This window comes from Leucopleurus acutus (genome assembly GCF_964270905.1).
Source record: "Leucopleurus acutus genome assembly, chromosome: 20".
Classification (NCBI taxonomy): Eukaryota; Metazoa; Chordata; class Mammalia; order Artiodactyla; family Delphinidae; genus Leucopleurus; species Leucopleurus acutus.
Window position 1 is genome coordinate 42,904,765 of NC_139162.1, and position 27,988 is coordinate 42,932,752.

Genomic DNA, 27,988 nt, shown 5'->3' on the forward strand with positions numbered 1-27,988 from the left:
TGCCGTAGTTCGCCTCTTCGCTTGGGCGCCTCGTCGTCATGGCGGCCGTTCGGAAGCCGGTGCTGCTCGGGCTTCGCGATACTGCGGTGCACTGCTGCCCCACGGGGCTGGGCGCCTGGACCGCGAGCAAGCTGGGCGGCATTCCGGTGAGGTGGGGCGTCGGAGCCGGGGTCGGCGGGTGCTGGTGAGGGCTACGGGGTGAGGGGGTGGGCGAGGTCTCGGGTAAGAGTCAGGGTCTGAGTGCCTCCCTTGCCCTCAGGACGCCCTGCCCGACGTGGCAGCGCCGAGGCCAGTGTGTGAACTTTGCAGGCAGCCGCTTGTCCTGGTCGTGCAGGTGTACTGCCCGCTGGAAGGCTCCCCCTTTCATCGGCTCCTGCACGTGTTCGCTTGCCCCCGCCCGGGGTGCGCTAGCGGCAGGGCGCGCAGGTAGGCGGGGGCGGGAGCGGGGGTGGGGGGCCAGCCCCCGGCGCACCCGGAGGGGACTGGTCAGTCGGCCGGCAGTCGGCTATGGACCCTTCACCGCAGTTTTTCTTTACTATGAAGTTGGAAGGTGTTCCGCTCCCAGTGCCTGCAAACGCGAGAGAAAGAGACGCAGGACGCTCAGGTAAAGCGCTTGTGACTATCATATTATGATCTGCTGTAATTTGAGGGTATTTTCCAGAATTTCGTTTAAGACAAACTTTAAGCCATGTTCTTTGAAGTACTTTGGAATGGTTTCAGCTTTTTTTTATGTTTAGTTTTTATTACTTTTTCTTATTAGTCATCCATTTTCTTATTAGTCACCCATCAGTGTATACATGTCAATCCCAATCTCCCAATTCATCACACCACAGTTTGCTTTTTTTTTGAACCGTAAAATGGTGCTTCCTTAACGTCTTGTTAGTTGTTTTAATTATGGACTGAAGGTATGGAAGCACATAGCTTACTGATTTTTCTGTTTGGGAAAAAGTATGGGTGTGTACATAAGTATCATTATATGTGTGTGTTTATAGTAAATATACTTACTGTGATAAGTATACGTGTGTGTAACAAACATATTTAATACGACAAAACTCGAATTTATTAAATTAAAAAAATCTGGCAAGTTGGTACCTGCAGAACAAAATTCAGCTTCCCTTTGCCTCTGAATGCTGCTTTATATATACACTGAATTCTTAATGTGTGCCAAGCACAGTACTAGCAATACTGGGAATAAAAAGGTGGTGTCTGCCTATATTTGTCAGGGTTCAATTGCAGATAATAGAAAAGCACTTTGACTTTTTAAAGCTGAGACAGACTTAAAATTAGGTTTTTACTAACTTATTTGGATAGCCTGGAGGAGATGACTCCAGGAGTGACCTCCGGAACCACACCTCAGAACTGGCCTGTCAAGGAGCTGCTAACCTCTCTTGCAGTCAGGAAACTGAGATGTGTTCCGGTGAATGGAAGCTGCCCTGTTCAGAACTGTTGACTCCAGAGCCTTGCTGTCTCCATCTACAGATCAGCTACCTTTTTTTTCATGGCTCTTCTTTCCACTTCACTCTGTCTCAAGTTTGTGTCTCCCTCTAGACACAGACAGACCCCCTGATCACACCTAGGACCCCAGGTGCTTAGGAGTCTGGGAAATGTAGTTCTTTCTTATGTGCAATACATGAAGCACAACTGAAAGAGATGTTGAAGAAACCACTGTACTGCATTTGCCATGGTGCCCCTGAAAAGGAAACACAATATTTGTCACCTCCAACATGCTTTTGAGTAAATGGGGTCCAGGAAGTTGAATCAGAGTGTGCCAGAGTGGAGGGCGGGGGGTGCTGGTGTTAAGGCTCCCTCAGGAAGGTGAAGGGATGGGTGGCTCAGGAAGCCAAGGGAGTAGGTGAGATCACCCAAGTGTGCTTGAACCACATTCACTGGATATTTTTCCAGAAACAGGAAAATGGCCTCACAGCTGAGGATTGGTGTGAAGGTGCAGATGACTGGGGAAGTGACGGAGAGGAAGCGCCTCCACCACAGGTTATCTCAGATTTTGGAAATGATTCCAGCCGTGCCAAAGACAGAGACTGGACTGCCCAGCTCCAAGACCTCCGCCTGCAGGATACTGTCCCGGGTGCTGCTCTTCCTGTGCCTCCTGGGGAAGGGATGGCCTTGCCTTCCGTGCTGCCACAGTTCCTGCCCTACTACATCTGTGTTGTTGATGAGGATGACTACAGAGACTATGTCAGTCTAGATCATGCTCAGAGCCTTCTGAGGGAGTATCAACAGAGAGAGGGAATTGACGTGGAACAGTTGCTTTCCCAAAGGTGAGAGTGTGTGCTGCTGAGCGTGAGAGGTGATTTGATCAGGAAGCTGCCACAGTAGGTACCCTTTGGTTTTACCCTCGTATCTGGGGAAACTTTTTCAGGCAGCACTTGTGTGTGTTGGACCTTTCTGCTTCATGCCTCTCAGATGAGAAAGGGAGACAGACAAGGGGATCTTACCAGCCACCCTTGAGTTAGCTTGAAAACACTTTGTTCTGTTTATAGGGACCCTCAGGAAAGTGAACAAACAAGTTAGGGATACCAGGTATTTACACAAGATGGGTTTACTAGCTCTTTAACTTTTCTGTTTTTAAATGTATAACAGAGACAGGAAAGTTAGAAAAATGCCATTTGTTTATTGACTCTTGCCTGTGGCTCAAGAACTGGGCTAGGCCCTCAGAGACCCTCCCAGAGCCTCAATTCTCCCCTGTAAAATGGGGGTGATACTGATATCTGGGTGGTGTATCTCTTCACATGGTTTTTGGAGTTAAGTGTGAGAATAGGTCTTGAAAGGCTTTATAAACCAAAACCCTCTAAAGTTTGAAGTAAGAATAATCACTTTGCTATTATAATAGAATTACAGTAGGGTATATGGAGCGTTGACCTGGTTCCTTACCAGAGCTGTATCATTTGTAAGCTTTTTCAGAATACTGTTGGAGTGTGTGAAGAAGTGTTGGTGTTTGAAAATAATCCATAATGGAGAAAGAAATGGAGAGAGTGAGTGGACATAATGACTCTTTCAATTGCAAATAATTATCCAGAGTTGAAAATGGCGACGAAGCAGGGCTTGAGAGAAGGGTAGCGGGGGGGTTATTGCTGTTCAGTATAATTTTCAGTATATTTCTAAATACTGTAATTCTCTGGATATATACAGGCAAAAGTGTTTTTTGCTTCTCTTTTTAGTCTTTCTAGTGATGGTGATGAAAAATATGAGAAGACCATAATTAAAAGTGGAGATAAGATGTTTTACAAATTCATGAAGAGAATTGCTGCTTGTCAAGAGCAGATTTTGAGGTAAAGGCACATTTTTTTTAATTGTTTTTCTTGATTGTAAAAGTAATGTATATAGGGCTTCCCTGGTGGCGCAGTGGTTGAGAGTCCACCTGCTGATGCAGGGGACACGGGTTTGTGCCTTGGTCCGGGAAGATCCCACATGCCACAGAGCGGCTGGGCCCGTGAGCCATGGCCGCTGAGCCTGCGCGTCTGGAGCCTGTGCTCCGCAACGGGAGAGGCCACAACAGTGAGAGGCCTGTGTACCGAAAAAAAAAAAAAAAAAAAGCAAAACCTACTTACATGTGTGCATCCAAATGCATAAAAAATAAATGAACTTAATAAAAATCTTAGCTTCATGGTTTGAGGAATACTGTAGATTTTGGTTTTCTTGTTATACTTTCCTGTGTTTCCCAAACTAATATACATTATTTTTATTTATTTATTTTTGTGGTACGCGGGCCTCTCACTGTTGTGGCCTCTCCCGTTGCGGAGCACAGGCTCCAGACGTGCAGGCTCAGCAGCCATGGCTCACGCGCCCAGCCGCTCTGCGGCACGTGGGATCTTCCCGGACCGGGGCACGAACCCGTGTCCTCTGCATCGGCAGGCAGACTCTCAACCACTGCGCCACCAGGGAAGCCCTAAAAGTATTTTCGATTAAGGTTTTACTGTATAGCGCAGGGAACTATATTCTGTATCCTGTGATAAACCAAAGTGGAAAAGAATATGAAAAAGAATATACATATATATGTATAACTGAGTCACTATGCTGTACAGCAGCAGTTAAACACAACTTTGTAAATCAACTATACTTCGGTAAAATTAAAACACAGAAAGTCTGTCTGATAATTCCATCATTTTGGCTGTGGATCTCCTGGTATTCTTTCTTTATGGGTCAATTTTTTCTGCTTCTTTGAATATCTAGTAACTTAAAAAAATTGTTTACTGGAAATTGTATGTTGAAGAACAGTAGATACCGAAGTTAATATTTATTCCTTAGGGGTGTATGCCCCTTCTGTAAGGCCAGTACTGTGGGGGGCTGAGTCTTTTGAATCTGCAGTTGAGCTGAGTCTGGGCTTTGTTGCAGTCTTAGTTCAGTTCAACATTAGCTTTAGTGCCTTCATCTAGACTTGGTAACCACTGATAAGAATTCAGATATCTTGCTCTGATATACAACCTTGCAGCTAGTTTTCTGGGCCTTTGGATTTTCTTTGCTCTCTGGTTTTGCTCCGGATACTCTCCAAGAAAGAAACAAAATTTGCAAAGCGTGGTCTTAGATGTTGGAATGTGACTTGTACGTGGCCCTGATTCACGGTTCTTTATTTCGTTGCTCTAGGTATTCCTGGAGTGGAGAACCACTTTTCTTGACCTGCCCTACATCAGAAGTCACTGAGCTCCCAGCCTGCAGTCACTGTGGAATCCGAAGGATATTTGAGTTTCAGCTTATGCCAGCGCTGGTCAGCATGCTCAGAAGTGCTAATTTAGGTAATAAGCCATTCATTTATTTGAGTTTGTGGGTTTCTAGCACTAATTTGGAATTATTTTTAAAATGAAAGACTATTGTTTCATTTTTGTTTCCTTATAAAATATAAGCATATTACATAAAATTTGGGAAATTAGAATTATTATTATTTTTTAAATATTTATTTTATTTTTAAATTTTCTTTATTTTTTTTGGCTGCATTGCGTCTTAGTTGCGGCACGCGGGATCTTCGTTGAGGCGTGCGGGCTTCTCTCTAGTTTGGCATGCGGGTTTTCTCTCTCTAGTCGTGGAACACGGGGTCCAGAGCATGTGGGCTCTGTAGTTTGTGGCACGTGGGCTCTCTTGTTGAGGTGCGCGAGCTCAGTAGTTGTGGCGTGCAGGCTTAGTTGCCCCACAGCGAAATTAGAATTATTTTAAGAAAACTTGTGTTGCTTCCATTTGGGGCTATTGTAAAGTTACTATCAGCATTTGTGTACAAGTCTTTATATGGACATAGGCTTTTCGGTAAGTATCTAGGAGAAAAATGGTTGAATTATATGGTAAGTGTGTGTTTAACTTTTTAAGACATTGCCAAACTGTTTTCCAAAGAGGCTGTGCCACTTATATCCCAACCAGCAATACATGAGAGTTGCACATCCTTGGCAGCACTTGATATGGTCTGTCTTTTTCATTTTAGCCAGTCTCACAGGTGTGTAGTGATGTCACATGGTTTTAATTTGCATTTCTCTAACAACTAATGATTTTGAGCATCTTTTCATGTGTTTATTTACCACTATATGTTTTCTTTGGTAAAGTATCTGTTCTAATCATTTTCTCTTTTTAAAAATTGGACAGTTTGTCTTCTTATTACTGAATTTTGAGAGTTTTGTATCTATTCTGGATACAAGTCCTTTAGTATATAATTTATAAATATTTTCTCCAAGTCTGTGGCTTGCCTTTTTTTATTTCTGTTTTTTCGGTATGGACTTTATTCTTCAGAAGCTTTCAATTTACAGAAAAATTAAGAAATAGTACATAGAGTTCCCATATACCTCACACCCAGTTTCCCCTTTATTAACATTTTACATTAATGTGGTACTTTTGTTACAATAATGAACCAGTATTAATACATTATTAACTAAAATCCATAATTTATTTAGATTTCCTTAATTTTTACCTGACATCCAAGAGCCTGTCCTGGATACCACAGTGCATTTAGTTGTTGTGTCTCTTGCCTCTGATGGATTTTCAGACTTCCTCATTTTTGAAGACCTTGACAATTTTGGGGAGTACTGGTCACTTACTTTGTAAGATGCCCCTATATTGGAATTTGTCTGATTTTTTTCTTATAATCAGAATGAGATTACGGGTTATTGAGAGGAAAATCACAGGGGTAAAATGCCATTTTCTTCATGTCACACATGATATCAAGGGTGCATCTTTGTACATTGACTGTTGATGTTAGCCTTGATCACCTGGTGTTTCAGGTTTCTCCACTTGAGAACAATTCCTTTTTCTCCCCCTAGTCAGAATAAAATGACTTGTCTTTTTATTCTCTAAACAGTGTCCTTTCAAAAAACAGTTTTTAATTTTGAAGGACAATTGATTAATTTTTTCTTGTATGGATCATGTTTTTAATGTCTTGTCTAAGAAATAATTGCCTAGCCCAAGGGCACTAGTTTTTTCCTAGTTTTATGTTTTACATTTAGATTTATGTCCATTTTGAGTTAACTTTTATATATAGTGTGAGGTATGGATCAAGTTCATTCTTTTCCATGTGAATATCCAGTTGTTTCAGCACCATTTATTGATAAGGATATTCTTTCTCTGCTGAATTATCTTTTACCTTTGTTGAAAATTGGTTGTCCATATATGTATTAATTTATTTGTGTACTCTCTGTTCTGCATTCTGTTCCATTAATCTGTTTTTCTGTTTTGACACCGCTGCCACACTGTCTCGACTACTGTAGCTTTGTAGGATTTGTAATCTGGTAGTGTCAATCTTGCAGCTTTATTCTTCCTTTTCAAAGATATTTTGACTCTTCCAAGTCCTTTGCATTTCTGTGTTTTTAAGAATCAGCTTGTCAGTTTCTTTAACAAGTAAAAGGCATTCTGGGGTTTTGATTGGGATTGCATTGATTCTCTGGATCAGTGTGGGGAGAATTGATATCTTAATGTTGAGTCTTCCAACTCATGTACATAGTATGTCTTTCCATTTATTTACGTTCTCTATAATTTCTTGCAGCAGGGTCTTATACTTTTCAATGTATAGTCTTACACATCTTTTTTCAGTTTTGTCTCCAAATATTAACTGCTTTTTTATGTTATTGTAAATGGCATTTAAAAAATTTCAATTTCTGATGTTTGCTGCTAGTATATTTAAATATAATTGATTTTTTAAAAGATGTGTTGTAAAATATACATACTTAAAATTTACCATTTTGTGGTCGTGAAGAATCTAGGGGCAAGACGGCAGTAAAGATGCAAACCTACTGGAGAATGGACTTGAGGACATGGGGAGGGGGAAGGCTAAGCTGGGACAAAGTGAGAGAGTGGCATGGACATACATACACTACCAAATGTAAAATCGATAGCTAGTGGGAAGCAGCCGCATAGCACAGGGAGATCAGCTCGGTGCTTTGTGACCACCTAGAGGGGTGGGATAGGGAGGGTGGTAGGGAGGGAGACACAAGAGGGAAGAGATATGGGGATATATGTATATGTATAGCTGATTCACTTTGTTATAAAGCAGAAACTAACACACCGTTGTAAAGCAATTATACTCCAATAAAGATGTTAAAAAAAATTTACCATTTTAGCCATTTCTTTAAGTGTATAGTTTAGTGGCATTAAGTATATTCACAATGTTATGTAACCATCACCACTATCTATTTCCAAAACTTCTTTGTTATCCCAAACAGAAAATCTGTACCCATTAAGAATTAACTACTCGCCCACTCCCAGAAAGGAATTAACCCCCCCATTTTCTCTTCCCCTAGTTGCTGGTAACCTCTATTCTATCTCTTTCTGTCTCTGTGAATTTACCTGTTCCAGATACCTCATATAAGTGGAATCATACAACATTTGTCCTTTTGTGTCTGGCGTATTTCCCTTAGCATAATGTTTTCAGGGTTTGTCCATGTTGTAGCATGTATCAAAATTACCTTCCTTTTTATAGTTCATTGTATGTATATACAAATTTTAAAAATTCTTTAACTTGATGAGGTTTCCATCCTTTAGCTATTATGAGTAATGCTGCTGTGAACAGTGGTATACAAATATCTGTTTGACTCCCTGTTTTTAGTTCTTTTGGGTATATCCTAGGAATGGCATTGCTGGGTCATTTTTAGAGCTGTAAACACATACATTGAAAACAAAGAAAAATCTCAAATCAATGACCTAACTGTTTACCTTTTAAGGAACTTGGAAAAGAAGACCAACCAACCAAAGCTCACAGAAGAAAGGAAGGAATAAAGGCTAGAGCAGAGATCTTAAAGGATAATATAAAAACAACAGAGACAAGTGTTCTAAACCAAATTTTTTGGTGTGGATTCTTTAGGATTTTCTACATATAAGATCAGATCATCTCTATTTACTAATATATATTTTATATATATACACACACACACATTAGTTTTTGCCAAATGTAATGATTTTACATGGGATGGTGGCTGATTACATTTGATCTTTATGACCATTGAGTATTCTTATGTGTATCTAAAGTACTTTTAGAACAGACACGAAAATATTCCATCTACTCATCGAATTCACAAAACATGTTTATTCATTGTACAATATTTTAAAAGGTTAGCGTGGTTTAATTTTAGAAGCAGAAATTCTGTCTCTTAAGATGATGAGTTGACCAAGGCACACGTTTGGCATAATCATATACAGTTGAGGAATAATGGCTTCTATCTCTTTGCGCAACTGCCATCCATAGTCACTCATGTATAATATCTGCAATGAGGGCATTTTTATGTCAGCATTATCTTTTTCCGGTTTACCAGTAATTACCTGAGGTACATCATATCCATTTCCTCTTTTATTTCAGCAATCAGTAAACCTTTCTTCTGTGGTGATGGAAGTGTTCTTAACATGAATATACCTTGTCATGTGACGTATTTGTTTACCATGGCCTACTTCTCTTTTACAATCAGAAACAAGGAAAGTTGTTTGCTTTTTGTATTCCCTACTGTATTTCAGATCTAACCTGATTTCTTAGGACCTTTATATATTTCTTTTGAATCGCTTTAAGCACATAAGAAGAGATCACTTTTTATCTTTACCTACATCATTAGGTGTATGGACATTATAATAACATGTAATTTTTTTTTTTACTACACTGAAAATCATTTCAGGCTTTGATCTTGGAGTAGTTTTTCTAAGAGGTGACTTGTTCCTGGGACAAAATATAGCAACAACTAAAATCACTTGCAGGATTGTCTACTATTTTTGTTTCTTTAAATTTGTCAGTTTTGGGGGCTTCCCTGGTGGTCCAGTGGTTAAGACTCTGGTGCTTAAGGGCACGGGTATGATCCCTCATTGGGGAAGTTCTGCAAGCTGTGGAGTGCAGCCAAAAAAAAAAAAAATGTTGTCACTTTCTGGTAACTATCCTAGGAACTGGTGAGTTCTAGGTATTTTTTAAACAATTCTGATTAGAAAACATCAAGATGAAACACTGAATCTTTGTGGTCAGAAATTCTGTTATCATTATTCTAATATGAATATTTGAGTTGAAGATAATTTGATTTTGATCTGTTAGTGTGGAAATGTAAGTATGGAGACAAAGACAAAATAAAAACAAGCATTCTTGGGATTTCCCTGGTGGCACAGTGGTTAAGAATCCACCTGCCAATGCAGGGGACACGGGTTCGAGCCCTGGTCCGGGAAGATCCCACATGCTGTGGAGTAACTAAGCCTGTGTGCCACAACTACTGAGCCTGCACTCTAGAGCCCACGTGCCACAACTACTGAAGCCTGCGTGCCCAGAGCCCATGCTCCGCAACAAGAAAAGCCACCTCAATGAGAAGCCCATGCACTGCAATGAAGAGTAGCCCCCTGTCAGATTTCCCTGGTGGTGCAGTGGTTAAGAATCCGCCTGTCAACACAGAGGACACGGGTTCAGTCTGTGGTCTGGGAAGATCCTACATGCTGCGGAGTAACTAAGCCCATGCACCACAACTACTGAACCTGCGTTCTGGAGCCCGCAAGCCACAACTACTGAGCCCGTGCGCCACAACTACTGAGCCTGCACTCTAGAGCCTGTGTGCCACAACTACTGAAGCCCGCGCGCTTCAACTGCTGATGCCCGTGTGCCTAGAGCCTGTGCTCTGCAACAAGAGAAGCCACTGCAATGAGAAGCCCGCGCACTGCAATGAAGAGTAGGCCCCGCTTGCCGCAACTAGAGAAAGCCCACGTGTAGCGATGAAGACCCAATGCAGCCAAAAAAATAAAAAATAAAATTAAAAAAAAAGAAAAGAAAAAGAGTAGCCCCTACTCGCTGCAACTAGAGAAAGCCCACGCACAGCAACAAAGACCCAATGCAGCCAAAAATAAAATAATAAATTAATGAATTAAATTAATTAAAAAGAAATAAACTTAAAAAAACAAGTATTCTTGGAAAAAAGGTCACATCATCTGCAAGAGAGATAATTTTATTTTTTTATTTTTAAAATATTTATTTATTTTGGCTGTGCTGGGTCTTAGCTGTAGCACACAGGATCTTTGTTGCGACATGCGGGATCTTTAGTTGCAGCATGCGGGCTTCTTAGTTGCGGCATGTGAACTCTTAGTTGTGGCATGCATGTGGGATCTAGTTCCCCGACCAGGGATCGAACCCAGGCCTCCTGCATTGGGAGCACGGAGTCTTACCGACTGGACTACCTGGGAAGTCCCCAACAGAGATAATTTTACTTCCTTCTTTCTGATTTGTATGCCTTTTATTTTTCTTGTTCAGTCGCTCTATATAGAACTTCTGTATCGAATAGAAGTTACAAAAGTAAAAGTAGGCATCCTTTACTTGTTCCTGGTCTTAGGGGAATAGCTTTTAGTTTTTCACCATTAGTATTAAGTTAGCTGTGAGTTTTTCATATGTATGGCCTTTTTCAGATTGAGGAATTTACCTTCTATTTCTAGTTTATTGAGTGATTTTTATCACTACAGAGTAGTGAATTTTGTCAAATGCTTTTTTTCTGCATCAATTGAGATGATCATGGTAATTCTGTGGATTCTGTTAATGTGCTATATTATATTGATTTTGGTATGTTTAAACATCTTTCCATTCTTGGGATAAATCCCATTGGATCATAGCATATAAACCTTTTTATAAGCTCCTGGATTTGGTTTGCTAGTATTTTGTTGAGGATTTTTGCATCCGTATAAGGGACATTGGTTTGTACTTTTCTTTTAATATCTCTGTCTGGCTTTGGTATTAGGATAATACTAGCCTCAGAGAATGAGTAAGTAGTCCCTTCTATTCAATTTTTTGGGAGACTTAAAGAAGGATTGGTGTTTATTCTTCTTTAAATGTTTTGTAACATTTACTAGTTATATCCTCTAGTCCTTGGCTTTTCTTTATAAATTTATTTATTTTATTTATCTTTGGCTGCGTTGGGTCTTTGTTGCTGTGCACGGGCTTTCTCTAGTTGCGGTGAGTGGGGACTACTCTTCATTGTGGTGCGCGGGCGTGGGATCTTCCTGGACCAGGGCTTGAACCCATGTCCCCTGCATTGGCAGGTGGATTCTTAACCACTGTGCTACCAGGGAAGCCCCTTGGCTTTTCTTTACTGGAAGGGTTTTGATTACTCATTCAATTTCCTTGCTATAGGTCTATTCAAATTTTCTGTTTCTTCTTGAGTCAGTTTTGGTAGATTGCATGTTTCTAGGAGTTTATCATTTCTTTTAGGTTATTCAATTTGTTGGTATACAACTGTTCATATTATTCTCTTATAATCTTTTATTTCTATGAAATTTGTCTTAATGTTTCTACTTTTTTTTTTTAAGTAGTTATGTATTCAGTATTTTATTTATTTATTTTTGGCTGTGTTGGGTCTTCGTTTCTGTGCGAGGGCTTTCTTTAGTTGCGGCAAGCGGGGGCCACTCTTCATCGCGGTGCTCAGGCCTCTCACTATCGCAGCCTCTCTTGTTGTGGAGCACAGGCTCCAGACGCCCAGGTTCAGTAGTTGTGGCTCACGGGCCTAGTTGCTCCACGGCGTGTGGGATCTTCCCAGACCAGGGCTTGAACCCGTGTCCTGTGCATTGGCAGGCAGACTCTCAACCACTGCGTCACCAGGGAAGCCCTAATTTTTTTTTATTTTTGGCTGTGTTGGGTCTTCGTTGCTGCACGCGGGCTTTCTCTAGTTGCAGCAAGTGGGGGCTACTCTTCATTGCGGTGTGTGGGCTTCTCATTGCGGTGGCTTCTCTTGCAGAGCACGGGCTTCAGTAGTTGTGGCACGTGGGCTCAGTAGTTGTGGCTTGAGGGCTCTAGAGTGCAGGCTCAGTAGTTGTGGCACATGGGCTTAGTTGCTCCACGGCATGTGGGATCTTCCCAGACCAGGGCTCAAACCCATGTCCCTTGCATTGGCAGGTGGATTCTTAACCACTGCGCCACCAGGGAAGTCCCAATGTTTCTACTTTCATTTCTGGTTTTAGTAATTTGAGTCTTCTCTTTTTCTTAGTCATTCTAGCTAAAGATTTGTCAATTTTGTTGATCTTTACAAAGAACAAACTTTTGGTTCTGTGGGTTTTTCTCTATTGTTTTTATATTCTCCATTTAAAAAAGAATTCTGCTCTAGCCTTTATTTTTTCCTTTCTTCTGCTGGCTTTGATAGTGTGGTCTTTTTCTAGTTCCTTAAGGTATAGACGATTAAGGTCATTGACTTGAGATCTTTCTTTGTTTTTATTGTGTGTGCTTATATCTGAAAATTTCCTCTTAGCACTGCTTTCACTGCAGTTTGGTATGTTGTGCTTTCATTTTCATTTGTCTCAAGGTATTGTCTAATTTCCTTTGTGACTTCTTTTTTGACCTGTTTGTTGTTTAAAAATGTTCTGTTTATTTTTCACGTATTTGTGAATTTTCCAGTTTTTGTCCTGTTATTGATTTCTAGTTTCATTTCATTGTGATCATAAAGATACTTAGTATGAAGTAACTCTTCTTCAATTAATTGAGACTTATGGTATATCCTAGAGATGTTCTATGTACACTTGAAAAGAATGTGGTGTTAAGTGGTGTGTTCTTTATGTGTCTGTTAGTTCCAGTTGTCAAACTATTGCATTGTCAAACCTTCTGTTTCCTTACTGATCTTCTCTCTGGTTGTTTTATTTATTATTATAAGTGAGTTAGTTTTTTGTTTGTTTGTTTGTTTTTTGCCGTACATGGGCCTCTCACTGTTGTGACCTCTCCCGTTGTGGAGCACAGGCTCTGGACGCGCAGGCTTAGTGGCCATGGTTCATGGACCCAGCCGCTCCGTGGCGTATGGGATCCTCCCGGACCGGGGCACGAACCCGTGTCCCTTGCATCGGCAGACGAACGTTCAATCACTACGCCACCAGGGAAGCCCATATAAGTGAGTTATTGATGTCAAGTATTATTGTAGCACTATTTCTCTCTTTAAATCTTTCAATTTTTGCTTCACATATTTAGGGTCTCTGCACATAGAAGCTTATATGTTTATAATTATTATATTTTCTTGCCCTATTGAACCTTTTATCAACACATAATGTCCCTGTTTGTCTCTTGTAACCACTTTTTATTTGAAGTTTTGTCTAACAATAAGATAGCCAGGGCTTCCCTGGTGGCGCAGTGGTTGAGAGTCCGCCTGCCGATGCAGGGGACACGGGTTCATGCCCCGGTCCGGGAAGATCCCACATGCCGTGGAGCGGCTGGGCCTGTGAGCCATGGCCGCTGAGCCTGCGCGTCCGGAGCCTGTGCTCCGCAATGGGAGAGGCCACAACAGTGAGAGGCCCGCGTACCGCAAAAAAAAAAAAAAAAGAAAAAGAAAAAGAAAAAGATAGCCAGCCTAGCTCTCTTTTAGTTACTGTTTGCCTAGAATATCTTTTTCTATCCTTTTGCTTTCATCCTCTTTGTGTCCCTATTATCGAAAGAGAGTATTTCTAATAGTATATAGATTAGTATTATTTTATTATTTTTTTATATCCCATCTGTCAATGCTTTTTTTTAAATAGGAGAATTTAATCCATGTACATTTAATGTCATTACTGATAAAGGATTTACTTCAGCCATTTAGCTATTTTCTGTATGTCTTATAATATTTTTGTTCCTCAGTTCTTCCATTATTGCCTTTTTTTTGGTATTTAGGTGATTTTATTGTAGTATACCATTTAGATTCCCTTCTTTCATTGTCTGTATACAGTAAGTCTCCTACATACGAATGAGCTCCTTTCTGAGAGCGTGTTTGTAAGTCCAATTTGTTCGTAAGTCCAACAAAGTTAGCCTAGATACCCAACTAACACAGTCTGCTATATAGTACTATACTGTAATAGGTTTGTAATACTTTTCACAAAAATAATACATAAAAAACAAACAAAAAATAAAGAAAACATTTAAAATCTTACAGTACAGTACCTTGAAAAGTACAGTAGTACAGTACAACAGCTGGTGTACAGGGGCTGGCATCGAGTGAACAGGCAAGAAGAGTTACTGACTGGAGGAGGGAGAGGAGGTGGGAGATAATAGAGCTGAAGGATCGTCAGCAATAGGAAATGGAGGGCAATCGGCAATTTCACTCACGCCTGATGTTGATGGAACACATGTTTGCATCTTTGAAAGTTCGCAACTTGAAGGTTCATAGGTAGGGGACTTACTGTATTTTTTAGTATTTTACTTAGTGATTACTTTGCAATTAACGTCTTAAAATTTTAGCAACCTAGTTTGAATAATACCAACTTCTTTCAATAGTATACAAACACTTCTACTTCTATATACATCTATTCTTTTCCCTTTATATTGTTAACATCACAGATTATATCTTTATACCTTGTATGTCTCTTAACGGAGATTCATAATTGCTATTTTATGCATTTGCTTGTTAAATTGTATAGGAGAAAGAAGTTACAAACTAAACCAGAAGTATAATAAAGCTGTCCTTTATGAAGTTCTTTATTTTTCCTGTTTTTCAGTTACTGTCTAGTATCCTTTAATTTCAACCTGGAGAACTCCTTTTAGCATTTCTTTTTTATATATATATAAATTTATTTATTTATTTGTTTGTTTTTATTTTTGGCTATGTTGGGTCTTCGTTGCTGCGCATGGGCCTTCTCTAGTTGCAGCGAGCAGGGGCTACCCTTCGTTGTGGTGTGCAGGCTTCTCATTGCGGTGGCTTCTCTTGTTGCGGAGCATGCACTCTACGTGTGCGGGCTTCAGTAGTTGTGGCACGCGGGCTCAGTAGTTGTGGTTCATGGGCTCTAGAGCGTAGGCTCAGTAGTTGTGGCGCATGGGCTTAGTTGCTCCGCGGCATGTAAAATCTTCCCAGGCCAGGGATAGAACCCGTGTACCTTGCATTGGCAGGCGGATTCTTAACCACTGTGCTACCAGGGAAGCCCCTAGCATTTCTTACAGGGAAAATCTACTGTTATGAACTCCCTCAGCTTTAAAAAAAAAAAGAAAAGAAAATCTGGTAATATCTTAATTCTCCTTCAATTTTGAAACATAGTTTTGACAGATACATAATTCTTTATTTACAGTCTTTCAGGACAAAATGTGTCATCCTATTGCCTCCTGGCTTTCATGGTTTCTGAGAAATCAACTGTTAAATCTTATTGAGGCTATCTTGTATGCAGCTAGTTACTTCTGTCTTGCTGCTTTCAAAGTTACCCTTTTGTCTTTGAGTTTTAACAGTTTGTCAATTTAACATTTGATTACCGTGTGTCTGGTGTGGATCTCTGAGTTTTTACTGCTTGAAGTTTGTTGAGCTTCTTGGATATGGTGTTGGAGCTAGTTGCTAAATGAAAGAAGGAAAATCTCTAAATGTCTTAATCGAGCTCTTACTAGATGATGAAGTATTTCACTAGACTCCAGAGTTCCAAAATAGATAGTTTCAGATAGTTCTTCCAGCTCAGTAGCTGCCTTAGTGCAAGGTCAGATTCCTAGAGCTTCCTACTCTGCCATGTTCCTTGACATTATTTCCACAATTGATTTTTGTATGCTGATCTTGTGCCCTGCAACTGTTCTGTTGATTATTTTGTTGATTACATCAGATTTTGAACGTAGACAATCATGTCGTTTGGGGATGAAGACAGTTACTTCTTCCTTTCCTTAGCAGGCTGTCTTTTTTTTCTTTCCTTTTCTTCTTCTTCTTTTTTTTTTTTTTTTTGCCTACTGCACTGACTAGAACCTCAATACAGTGTTGAATGTAAATATGAGAGCAGACATCCTTGTCATATTTCTGATCATAGGAGTAAAGCAGTCAGTCTTTAATCGTTAGGTAACTTAGTAACTTGTTAACTGTAGGTTTTTTGTAAATGCTCTCATCAGGTTGAAGAAGTGCCTGTCTAATCCTATTTTTTTTGCATTCTTTTTTTTTTCCTTAACAAATTTATTTAATTATTTATTTTTGGCCACGTTGGGTCTTCGTTGCTGTGTGTGGACTTTCTCTAGTTGTGGCTAGCAGGGGCTACTCTTCGTTGCGGTGTGCGGGCTTCTCGTTGTGGTGGCTTCTTTTGTTGTGGAGCATGGGCTCTAGGCATACAGGCCTCGGTAGCTGTGGCATGTGGGCTCAGAAGTTATGGCTTACGGGCTCTAGAGCGCAGGCTCAGTAGTTGTGGCTCATGGGCTTAGTTGCTCCGTGGCATGTGGGGTTTTCCCAGAGTAGGGCTTGAACCCGTGAGCCCTGCATTGGCAGGCAGATTCTTAACCACTGCGCCATCAGGGAAGTCCCTTTGAGTTCTTTTTAATAGCTGTGTATACAAGTATTATTTAAGTCATGTTTAGCAAATTGTTGCATGGTAGGTATCTACCAGTTTCTGTTGCCATCAGCCACATAGGAGGTTGTTGATGTCCCAGCATCTTTTGCAGCATCTGGTACAAAATTTTGGAAAAGTTTTGCAAATATTATTGTTAAAACGTCATAACCTAGCAATTCCACCCAAAAGAATTGAAAACATACGTACACCAAAACCTGTACACAAATGCTCGTATCAGCATTATTCAAAATACCCAAAAAGTGGAAGTAACTGAAATGTTCATCAACAAATCAGTATACAAACAAAATGTGGTATCTCCAGTGAGTATTATTCTGCCATGAAAAGAAAGGAAGTACTACATGATAAATGTGCTACAAATACTTGTGCCTTGAAAACATTATGCTAAGTGAAAGAAGCCAGACAAAAAAGGCTACAAATTATACGATTCCTTTTATATGGAATGTCCATAATAGGCAAATCCATTGAAAGAGAAGATTAGCGGTTGCTTGTACCTGGAGGCAGGAGAGAATGGGGAGTGACTGCTAACGGGTATGGGCCTGGGGTGTCTTTTTGGGGTGATGAAAATGTTCTGGAATCTGATAGTGGAGACGTTTGTATAACTATGTGAATATGCTAAAAACCAATGAACTGTAGCTTTAGAATGGTAAATTTTATGGCATGTGAATCATATTTTAATTAAGAAAAACACCGTGTAAGCAGCTGCACAAACTCATAATGCCTTTGGTGATCCTTATAAGGATGACAGGAACAACAATTATGATGGCAAAGTGACAATTATAACAATTAGGTTTAATGGAGGAAAAACAATTTTTTTTAAATATTTATTTTTTGGCTGTGTCGGGTGTTAGTTGCGGCACTCGGGATCTTTGTCGCGGTGCATGGGCTTCCCTCTTGTGGCACGTGGGCTCAGTAGTTGTGGTGCACGGGCTTAGTTGCCCTGCAGCATGTGGGATCTTAGTTCCCTGACCAGGGATCGAACTGGCATCCCCTGCATTGGAAGGTGGTTTCTTAACCACTGGACCATCAGGGAAGTCCCAATGGAGGTAATTAAGCCAACTTAAATAATGAACATTCATTCTTTAGGAAAAGACGTGAGTTTTATTTATTTATTTATTTATTTTTGTGGTACGCGGGCCTCTCACTGTTGTGGTCTCTCCCATTGCGGAGCACAGGCTCCGGATGCACAGGCTCAGCGGCCATGGCTCACGGGCCCAGTCGCTCCGTGGCATGTGGGATCTTCCCGGACCGGGGCACGAACCCGTGTCCCCTGCATTGGCAGGCAGACTCTCAGCCACTGCGCCCCCAGGGAAGCCCACGTTAGTTTTATTTTGCCCTTTTATGTATTGATAATATGTAGTTGAAATTTTTCCTGTTGCATTGTTTTTTTAACCAGTATTTCTACAAATTAATGTTATTGACACCAATCCTGTGAGCCCTTAACTTTTTGAGATCTTCATATTTTTCTTGCTGAGGTATTTATTCTACCTCTTCCTTGTTTGTTACACATCCTCCTCTTTTTTTTTTTTTTTAACTACTTTTGTGTTAGGTTTTCACAGTTCAAAAATGTATGGGTTTCTTTCAGTCTTTATTGGTTTTTTTTTTTCTTTTCTTTTTAAAATTCTAAGTCAAAAAGTCTATCTCCTAGTTGTTTTTCTAGGAGATGGCTTTGTAAAATATTTAAATCATTACTCCATGCAATGTTAAGTTTACTTACATTGTTGTGACACGGATCTCCATAACTTTTTCATCTTTCAAATCTGAAGCTCTGTACCCATCAAACAACGCCCCACAACCCTTGGTAACCACCATTCTACTTTCTATTTCTATGAATTTGACTACTGTAGGTACTTCGTATAAGTAGAATTATAGTATTTGCCCTTTTGTTATTGCCTTACTTCACTTAGCATAATGTCCTTAAGGTTCATCCATGGTAGCATGTGTCAGAATTTCCTTCCTCTTAAGGCTGAATAAATATTCTATCATATGTATATACCGATTTTGTTTATCTGTTCGTTCGTTGATGGACACTTGCTTCTACCTCTTGGCTATTATGAATAATGCTGCAATAAACATGGGTATACAAATATCTCTTTGAGATCCTGCTTTCATTTCTTTTGGTTATCTACCCAGAAGTGGAATTGCTGGATCGTATGGTAATTGTATTTCATTTTATTTTTTCGAAGAACCACCGTACTGTTTTCCATAGTGGCTGCACCATTTTATATTCCCAGTCAACAGTGCACAAGAGTTCCAGTTCCTCCATATCCTCACCAACACGTATTTTCTGTGTTTTTCATAGTAGCCATCCTAATAGGTGTGAGGTGCTACCTGATGGTTTTGATTTGCATTTCCCTAATGATTAGTGATGTTGAGAATCTTTTCATATTAATGACTTATTAGTCATTTTCATATCACTTTATGTAAATGCCTATGCAAGTCCTTTGTCCATTTTTTTTTGCCGTACGCGGGCCTCTCACCGTTGTGGCCTCTCCCGCTGCGGAGCACAGGCTCCGATCGCACAGGCCCAGCGGCCATGGCTCACGGGCCCAGCCACTCTGCGGCATGTGGGATCTTCCCGGACCGGGGCACGAACCCATGTCCCCTGCGTAGGCAGGCGGACTCTCAACCACTGTGCCACCAGGAAAGCCCCCTTTGTCCATTTTTTAATCAGCATATTTATTTTTTGTTGTTGAGTTGTAGGAGCTGCTTATATATTCTAGATGTTAACTCCTTATCAGATATGATTTGCAAATATTTTCTCCCATTCCACTGATTGTGTCCTTTGATGCACATAAGTTTTTAATTTTGATATAGTCCAGTTTGTCTGTTTTTTCTTTTGTTGCCTGTGTTTTGCTGTCATATCCAGGAAATCCTTACCATGTACTTCATTTTAATTTTTTATTTATTTATTTATGTATGTAATGACTGCGTTGGGTCTTTGTTGCTGCGTGCGGGCTTTTTCTAGTTGTGGCGAGCCGGGGCTACTCTTCGTTGTGGTGCTCGGGCTTCTCGTTGCGGTGGCTTCTCTTGTTGCAGAGCACGGGCTCTAGGCACGTGGGCTTCAGTAGTTGTGGCTCGCGGGCTCCAGAGCGTAGGCTCAGTAGTTGTGGTGCACGGGCTTAGTTGCTCTGTGGCCTGTGGGATCTTCCCAGAGCAGGGCTTGAACCCGTGTCCCCTGCATTGGCAGGCAGGTTCTTAACCACTGCGCCACCAGGGAAGTTCCTAGGTAATGGGTTCTTTATTCAAGAGGCCGTAGTTTCTATAAGATCCTCGGAAATTAAGAGAATTATATTAATTCTGTATTTCAATTTTGAATAGTATGCATTATCTTTACTATAACAGATAAGGAAATGCATACCCTACTCCATCTCCAAATATTTGAGTATCATTTTTGCTTTATCAAGGTTTTTAAGTCTGTATTCTATAGCCATAATTCTCATAGCTGTTTAGCCTATGAATTCTTTATTTTGACTGTTCTCTCCTAGCTGGAATCTATCAAGTAATAGCCTCAAAGAGGGCTCGTAGGTGTTGTTCTTACTTTAGAATGTGTGTGCTGGTCTGCCTTTATATTTGAAGGACAGCTTATGTATAAAGTGCTTAAGCCCCACTTTCTTTCTTCAAAACTTTGTAATTGCCCATGCTGTCAACAGTGAGAGCCCCACCAGTCCTTTTATCTTGTACCTCCTGTCATCTCCCATGGCTGCGTCTCACCGGGAAGTATGTTTTGGCATTGAATGTTGCTTTGTAGAAGTCTGAGGGTGGACTGATTTCCACCCCGCCCCACCGCCGCCACCTTTGTAACTAACTTTATGCTAGGATGCCTGTAGAATTTTATTTATTTATGAAGTCCAGGCACTGAACTAACATATGTCTTGCCGTCCCATTGTTCTATAATCCTTTTATTGTGGGACAGGATAGGTCTTCTGACCTATATATTTAGTTTTTCTTCCTTTTTATTTCTGAGTATCTTTTCTGTTGAATTTGTAGCTTTTCTACGGAAGCAACACCAGTTGCTTTGGTCACCTTTCTCCTCTCAAATGCATGCTTTTCCCTTTCCCTCTACATTCATTGAGATTCTCTCAAGCCTTTTTTTCTACCTGTAATTAAGTTTCACCTGTCTTTTCTGTTTCTTGTGGTTTCTGATGTTTTTCATTGGATGTGTAATGGGACTGTTTTGATCTCCATATGCCATGTCTTTCTCCTCCCCCTCCCTCATCCCCCAAATGTGGCAGGTCTCTGGGCTCATGTATAATACTCAGCTACTTGGTATTTTATTCTCTCTAATTCTTTACACCTCCTTCTTTCATCTCCTGGTGGTTACTAGTACTGAGTTTCAGCCTTCTAATGCCCTCTGAAAACTGCCTGTTGCTCATTCTAGTTGGGAATTATCTCAAATTCACCACGTTATTTTTTCAAAATCAGCTCTATTTTGGCCTTTCTTTGTACTGTCTTTGATTTTCTTTCCATTATTGCTGTCTACATTTTTAAAAAGTATTTTTTTTTGCTGCTGCAAACCAGTTGCCCAACTGCTCCTTTTCACTCCTGATTTCCTATTCTGATTTCAACAGGAGTTCTTGTTGCTCATGTTCTCTTGATGACATTCTTCGTGGCTCCATCCATCAATAAACTTCTATAAATTCTTACGATTTATTTTCTACTTTTTGCCTGTATCCTTTCTTGGAGGTAGTGTTCTGTCAGTGTGACATATTTTAAAATGATCTTCAATGTCAGATAGTCTAGACATTTGCAATGAAGACTAATTGAGATTTTTTGTTTATTTTCAAAGTATATTTTACTGGGACTTCCCTGGTGGTCTAGTGGCTGGGACTCTGTGCTCCCAATGCAGGGGGCCTGGGTTCGGTCCCTGGTCAGGGAAGTAGATCCCACATGCCACACCTAAGACTTCGCATGCCACAACTAAAGAACTCACATGCCGCAACTAAGACCCGATGCAGCCAAATAAATAAACATTTTTTTAAAAAAAGTATATTTTACTGAGAAATCTGTGGGTTTTTTTGCAATCAGCAGTCACTTTTTGTAGGAATACTGCAACTGTATTGTGACTGAAAACTAGTGAGCACTGTTTTTGCTTTAAGTAATTATTTTTTCAGTGTGTAAGGTAGAATCACTCCCTGTGGCAACGCCAGTTATCCTCATATTGAGCCATCTTTTTCCTTCCTTTGTATTTTCTTCTAATTGCTTAACAGTTCACACTTAAGATGTGCCAGGCTCTGTTCTAAGTATCTTACATGTATTGGCTTGTTTACTCCTTACAGCAACCTTGTCATCATGATAAATACAGTCATTATAACATAGAGATGAAATCACTTGCTCAGGGTGGTAGAGCTGGGGTTTAAACTCCAGCAATCTTGTTCCAGAGTCTGGGCTCTATCCACTAAGCAAACTTTGAAATTTTTTTTTTTTGATGGGTATACTATTTTATTAACATTTAAATTTCATCAAGAGTTCAAGTATATGCTAGCCATTTGTTCAGATTTTTGAAATAAAGACAAAATGGGCAAACGGCTTTGAGGGTGCGATGTATTTAACACTGCCCAATATATTCACCAACTAGACAATCGAAGGGGTGGTATGACTATACACTTAGGAGCACCAAGTACAGGAATAAGCCCTGGAATTGGAAGAAAAACCTGCCATTCAGGACTGAACAGAGGTCTTTGGTTGCTGACAGAATCTCCCCTTGACTTCAGACATGAGACAAACCGAGGGAGTCTGTCAGTATACAAAAACCACTGCCTTTAGTAACAGGATGGAGTTGCCAGAACCAATTCAGATTGTGGGGACCAGTCTGAAGTGAGCAGGGTTGGCTGGAGGCTGGAAACGTTGCAACTGAAGGCCAGCATCGGCAGATGACAGCAGCCGTGTTCTAAAAATCACTGATTTCTACACAAGTTCCTAAGATGCTTTCCCCAGACAGGGCAAACTTTGAATATTGAGTGTATCTCATAAGTTTTCTCTTTGCTGGAATCCTGAATATGTTGTATTTTTCAGGTCTTTCTGTGGAATTCGGAACCATTCTAATATACACATGTGAGAAGAGTTGCTGGCCTCAAAATCATCAGACTCCCGTGGAAGAATTTTGTATCATCCAAGAGGACCCAGATGAATTATTATTTAAGTAGTGCATTTCCTTTTGTGTTTTTTGTTTTCATTTTTGGCTGCGTTAGGTCTTTGTTGCTGCACGTGGGCTTTCTCTAGTTGCAGAGAGAGGGGGCTACTCTTCATTGCAGTGCGTGGGCTTCTCATTGCGGTGGCTTCTCTTGTTGCGGAGTACAGGCTCTAGAGCACAGGCTCAGTAGTTGTGGCCCATGGGCTTAGTTGCTCTGTGGCATGTGGGATCTTCCTGGACCAGGGCGTATTCTTAACCTCTGTGCCACCTGGGAAACCCTTTCCTTTTGTTTATATAAATTAAAGCAAATTTTAATGTTTAAATTGTGTTTTTACCTCATTTTGACTCACAATTTATTAGCTCTTGTTTCTTGTTTCTTTTTGCTTTTTCGCACCCCTGATGGGTCTGGAGCCAGGACTAGAACCTCCCAGCTGTGGGCTGGTTAACCCTTCCAGGGTCAGTGGCCTGTGTCCACAGTGGCAGCTCAGAATGTGGCTCCTCTGTAGCCCAGAGGGCAGGTGATCCTATGTAAGCAGGCCGGTGGGTTCTAGGAGGGAGAGCAGCTGGAGAGCCATGAGTGCAGCCAGCCACGTACTACCCCTGCAGCCTTGGCACTTTTGCTGTCCCTGGGTGCTGACAGAGCAAACTACTGGAACTGCTCCAGCTGCTTGAGGCTCCTGCCCTGTGACATGAGCTGTTTATACCTGCCTGGTGTTCCCCCACCCCAGGCTCTCCGCCCTCACCTCCTGCCCCTAAAGCATCACAGGAAGGGGGCCCTTTCTCTCTTCTGGACATTGTCCTTCCATCCAGCTGTCTACCTCTCCAATCTCCCCTTTCTCCATTTAGTTTTTATGTTATCAGCTGCTTCCATTCTGCTACCCCTTGACAGCAGCATGAAAACACCTCCACCAGCTGTGTACAGACCTGCTGTTTGCCTGCATAGATGAGGAAACTGGGTATTAACATAAACAATTTGATTTACGTTAATAAACATAAACTTTGGTAAATAACACATTAGGCCCATATTATCATGAGATGTGGTTCTCCTGGGCAGTGTGTGACTGGTGAGAACCCTACCTGATGCTGCCCTGCCCTCTCCCCCTTTCCTGGGAGGGTGGGAAGCACCTGGGGGAAAGTGGCTGGCTGTGTAGAAGAAAGAGAAGGTGTTGGTCAGTGATATTTCAGGATCACTGGGTTTGCAGGGCTGCAGCTGAGTGTGGACCTGCAGAGAGAGGTTTTGACTCCTCCTCTGTCATACTGGAGAAGTGACCACCGGTTCCCCTGTGGCACTTATGTTGTGGGTGGAGAATCCCTCAGACTGTCAGACCACTCACTCCAACTGGAGCAGAAAACATACTGCTTATATTTGCAGGTATATCACTTTGGATTTATTTAAATGGCCAGAGAGTGCCCTCTTTTGATGAGAGGATGGGGTAGAATTGTTGCTTTAAACTGTTGATACAGACATTTGCAGATATCTGAGCTAGGTGTAATGTGGCTGACTTTTAGGTGGAGACAACTTCTGCTTCCAACCAAACATTTCTTGAATCTAGTTATACATGTTTGTATGAGGTCTTACCAAAATAGAGTACAGATTAGCGGGGGCGTTTCCCATGATCCCATAGAAATAATGTTTGTGACATATTGTTAAGGAAGCAAGATATGAGAAAACAAGTCTAGTGTGAACCCACTTAAATGTAAAACTCTTCATAGTGCTGTGTAAAAGATCTAGATCTGGAAATATAAACACCAGCAAGGCCCTGAGGAGTAGGATTAGGTGTGCAATTTTGTGAGTGGTGCTTTTCAGTTTTTACTTCCTGCACTGGCATCCTATTTGAATTTGTTAAGGTGGGCAAGCATTTTATACTTTATACACACTGTTAAAAGATAAACTGAGGCATAAGAATTTATTTGAGCAAAAATCAATTGGAACCAGGCAGCACCCAATCTAGCAGAAAGGAAGGAGCTTCAAGGAGCTAAACAAAATGACTTTTACAGGCAGAAAGGGACAGGAACAAGAAAGTTTTATCAGCAAAATAGGGGGTTGGTTATTGCCAACTTACTTTCCTTTAGGGGACGGCAGGGGTCTTTCAGGTAGATTACCTAACCAGTGCTGATCCGGTGATTCCTGATTGATGGTTTAAGATTCCATTTCTGGGAGAGCCGAAACTGTAATTAAGTCTCAGTTTGGTGACATGGGGCTTAGCATAAGTGACTCCATTCTGAGCTTGTATCTTGTTTTTAACAACACACCAACCCACGAAGAATAGCAAAGCCTCAGGGTTAGGTGTCCAGCCCAGGCAAAGGGAAGAGGAGGGAGGCAGGAAAGAAGCAAAGGAAGGTGGCTCTATCCACTGTGTGTCTAGTGGGAGAAGGAAGGTCAGCATTTTGTTGAAGACCTCTGTTAGCTTTAGCTGCCACAGGGGGCCTTTATGAGAGCCAGTAGTAGGGAAGGAACATCAGCAGCTTACTATGCAAGGGTGCCTCCCACCCCAACCATGGTTGGGTGCCCTGGCCCTTCCTTCGTCTCATGGATCAGGGCAACAGACTGAGTACTCCTCACAGATCAGGCTTGGTGTGTGGTTCGTGAACCAAGCAACTGATGAGGAAGACCACAGAAGTCAAAAGCATTTTCCTCTGTTTTCCACTGTCAATCAACAAAACGAAGAAAGAAGATAAGAAAAGAGTATATTTGGCGTCATAAGAATTGCAATTCGGAAGACACAGATTTGATTAAAAGGGAAGGAGTGTTCCGGGGAAGAGAAAAAGTCAGGGGCTTAGAAAGGCAAAAGCCACGAGACTGTACTCTGACACAAGAAAAGAAATACTCGTCCTTAGGGATGGCGGTCACGAGTTGTTTTAGGTTAAGGATCTGATAAATAGATAGGCTGTCATGAGTTATATTAGGGTAAGGGTAAGTATCAAGTTTCTGGCAGATGTTCTGGATGCCTTCCTTAGGACAGTAAGTGGTCAAAACGTCAGATTTCATCCAGGCTGAGCCATGCATAAATTACTTTGTCAGTGGCCTTCCAGCTCCATTTTGGAGAGCTCTCTTAGCAATACTCTATTTTGATTTTCCTTTCACACCATCTTTTCCTTTTTTCTTCTAATAATTTTTTGATTTTAAAATTCACATTTTCTTTGAGGAGAATGAGCATCTGGGAAATACAGTAAAGTTTAGAGGAGAAATAAAAATTATCCATAATTTCATCACACACAGATACACAAAAATAGTAACCATGGTTATTTTCTTCCTGTTTAAAAAAAGTTTTTTTTAACAAAATTTAATCATATGTGTGGTTTTGTATCTTTGTGTTTTCTTTTTCTTTTTTTTTTTTTGCCTGCCGGGCTCTTCACTGTGGCTCGTGGGCTCCAGAGTGCATGTGCTCAGTAGTTGCAGGTGCTGGCTTAGTTTCCCATTGGCATGTGGGATCTTAGTTCCCTGATCAGTGATGGAACTCGCGTCCCCTGCATTTGCAGGCAGATTCTTAACCACTGGACCACCAGGGAAGTCCTTGTATCTTTTTCATTCAATATTATGAGTGTTTCCACCATCAATATTTTCCCAGGACGTACTTTGTAACTGAAACTGAGTCCCTTGGAAATCGAGTTCCTTTACTGAGTTTATGATAAATCTCTCTCCAAAACTTTATTCCCTTTCTTATCCCCTCTGATCTCAATCCTGTGCTAACTGAACACTAATCACCCAGAGTCAGATGGCTAAAATTGCTGTTGTTGATAACATCGTTAATGTACTAACCTTGCTATTATAGATGTCATCATTAAGGTATAAACTCATGTTGCTTCTCCAGAGGAAGATGAGCTAACAGACTCCTGAACCATGGACCACGTGGCCAGAAAACTGTAAACCAGAGACAGACATCCTAACTCCCAATTAAGAAATGTCACAGAGGGCTTCCCTGGTGGCGCAGTGGTTGAGAGTCCGCCTGCCGATGCAGGGGACACAGGTTCGTGCCCCGGTCCGGGAAGATCCCACATGCTGCAGAGCGGCTGGGTCCGTGAGCCATGGCCGCTGGGCCTGCGCGTCCGGAGCCTGGGCTCCGCAACGGGAGAGGCCACAACAGTGAGAGGTCCGCGTACCGCAAAAAAAAAAAAAAAAAAAAAAAAAGAAATGTCACAAGATGATGATTAATCCCAGCCTCTTTGTTCTTCCCCTTGTGGACTTAAAAAATTATTCACAACCTAAAAGTTGAGAGTTATGTTTTATTTGGCGGGAATTTTTAGGTCTTCAAGCCCGGGAGGCAGCATCTCAAGTAATCCTGAGAAAACTGCTCTGAGGAGGTGGTGGGGTGGGGAGAGACAGGTTATATAGAAGTTTTGCAACACAGGGCAGGTAGTTGGAACATCAAAGGATTATTCTAAATTAAAGAAAACCAGATACCCCAAATTAAGGAATTTAGTGCTTTTCTATGTATGGGAAGTTGCAAGAGTCTGGGCTCACTGAAATCATTCCTTTGATATGCACCTCAGCTATCTGGGGCCAGTATCCTGTGTTTTCACATCCTCAGTTCCCTCAGGGCTTACGGCAGGGAGTGGCTGTAGTCTGATGGCTGCTAGATGGCAGGTATTCTTTCCTTCCTGAGTTTCCTTGGGGCTCACCAGCTCACGGATGGAGGGCTGCAATTGCTGATGACTGACATCCTTTGTTTACTGATGTGGCAGGAAATATTCCATTCCTCACCCTTAAAAAAAACCCCTAGGGCTTCCCTGGTGGCGCAGTGGTTGAGACTCCGCCTGCCGATGCAGGGGACACGGGTTCGTGCCCCGGTCCGGGAAGATCCCACATGCCGCAGAGCAGCTGGGCCCGTGAGCCATGGCCGCTGGGCCTGCGCGTCCGGAGCCTGTGCTCCGCAACGGGAGAGGCCACAACAGTGAGAGGCCCGCGTACTGAAAAACAAAAAACAAAAAACACCCCTCTAACTCAGAGACCAAGTTGAAGTGGATCTGAGGCTTGCTTCCCACTCCCTTGCTTGGCACCCTGCAGTAAGTCCTTACTTTGCTGCAAACTCCCCTTGTCAAAGTTTGGCTTTCTTCACTTGGGGCATAAGAGGCCTTTGCTCGGTTACATATATGCTGCAAAGTATTTTTTTAAAATACACATCAAAAATCTAATAAATCTTAAGCCGGATAGCAGAACTACGCGCCTCGGTGCGAAGCACTACCAGCCTGGAG

At 41.4% G+C, this 27,988-nt stretch overlaps 1 protein-coding gene across 2 annotated transcripts; it reads left to right on the forward strand.

Moving 5' to 3' along the window:
- On the forward strand, positions 1 to 26,707 carry PDCD2L (programmed cell death 2 like). 2 transcript variants are annotated; one of them, XM_082863118.1, is made up of 8 exons: positions 1 to 146; positions 260 to 426; positions 544 to 604; positions 1,903 to 2,276; positions 3,177 to 3,287; positions 4,600 to 4,748; positions 22,678 to 22,807; positions 26,608 to 26,707. In XM_082863118.1, coding segments are annotated over exons 1-8 (1,101 nt in total). In that variant the 5' UTR covers positions 1 to 38; the 3' UTR covers positions 26,609 to 26,707. The 2 variants fall into 2 exon arrangements, with proteins under 2 accessions (XP_082719244.1, XP_082719243.1); XM_082863117.1 differs by lacking the exon at positions 26,608 to 26,707 and having other exon boundaries at positions 22,678 to 23,057.
- Positions 26,708 to 27,988: the final 1,281 nt, after the last annotated feature.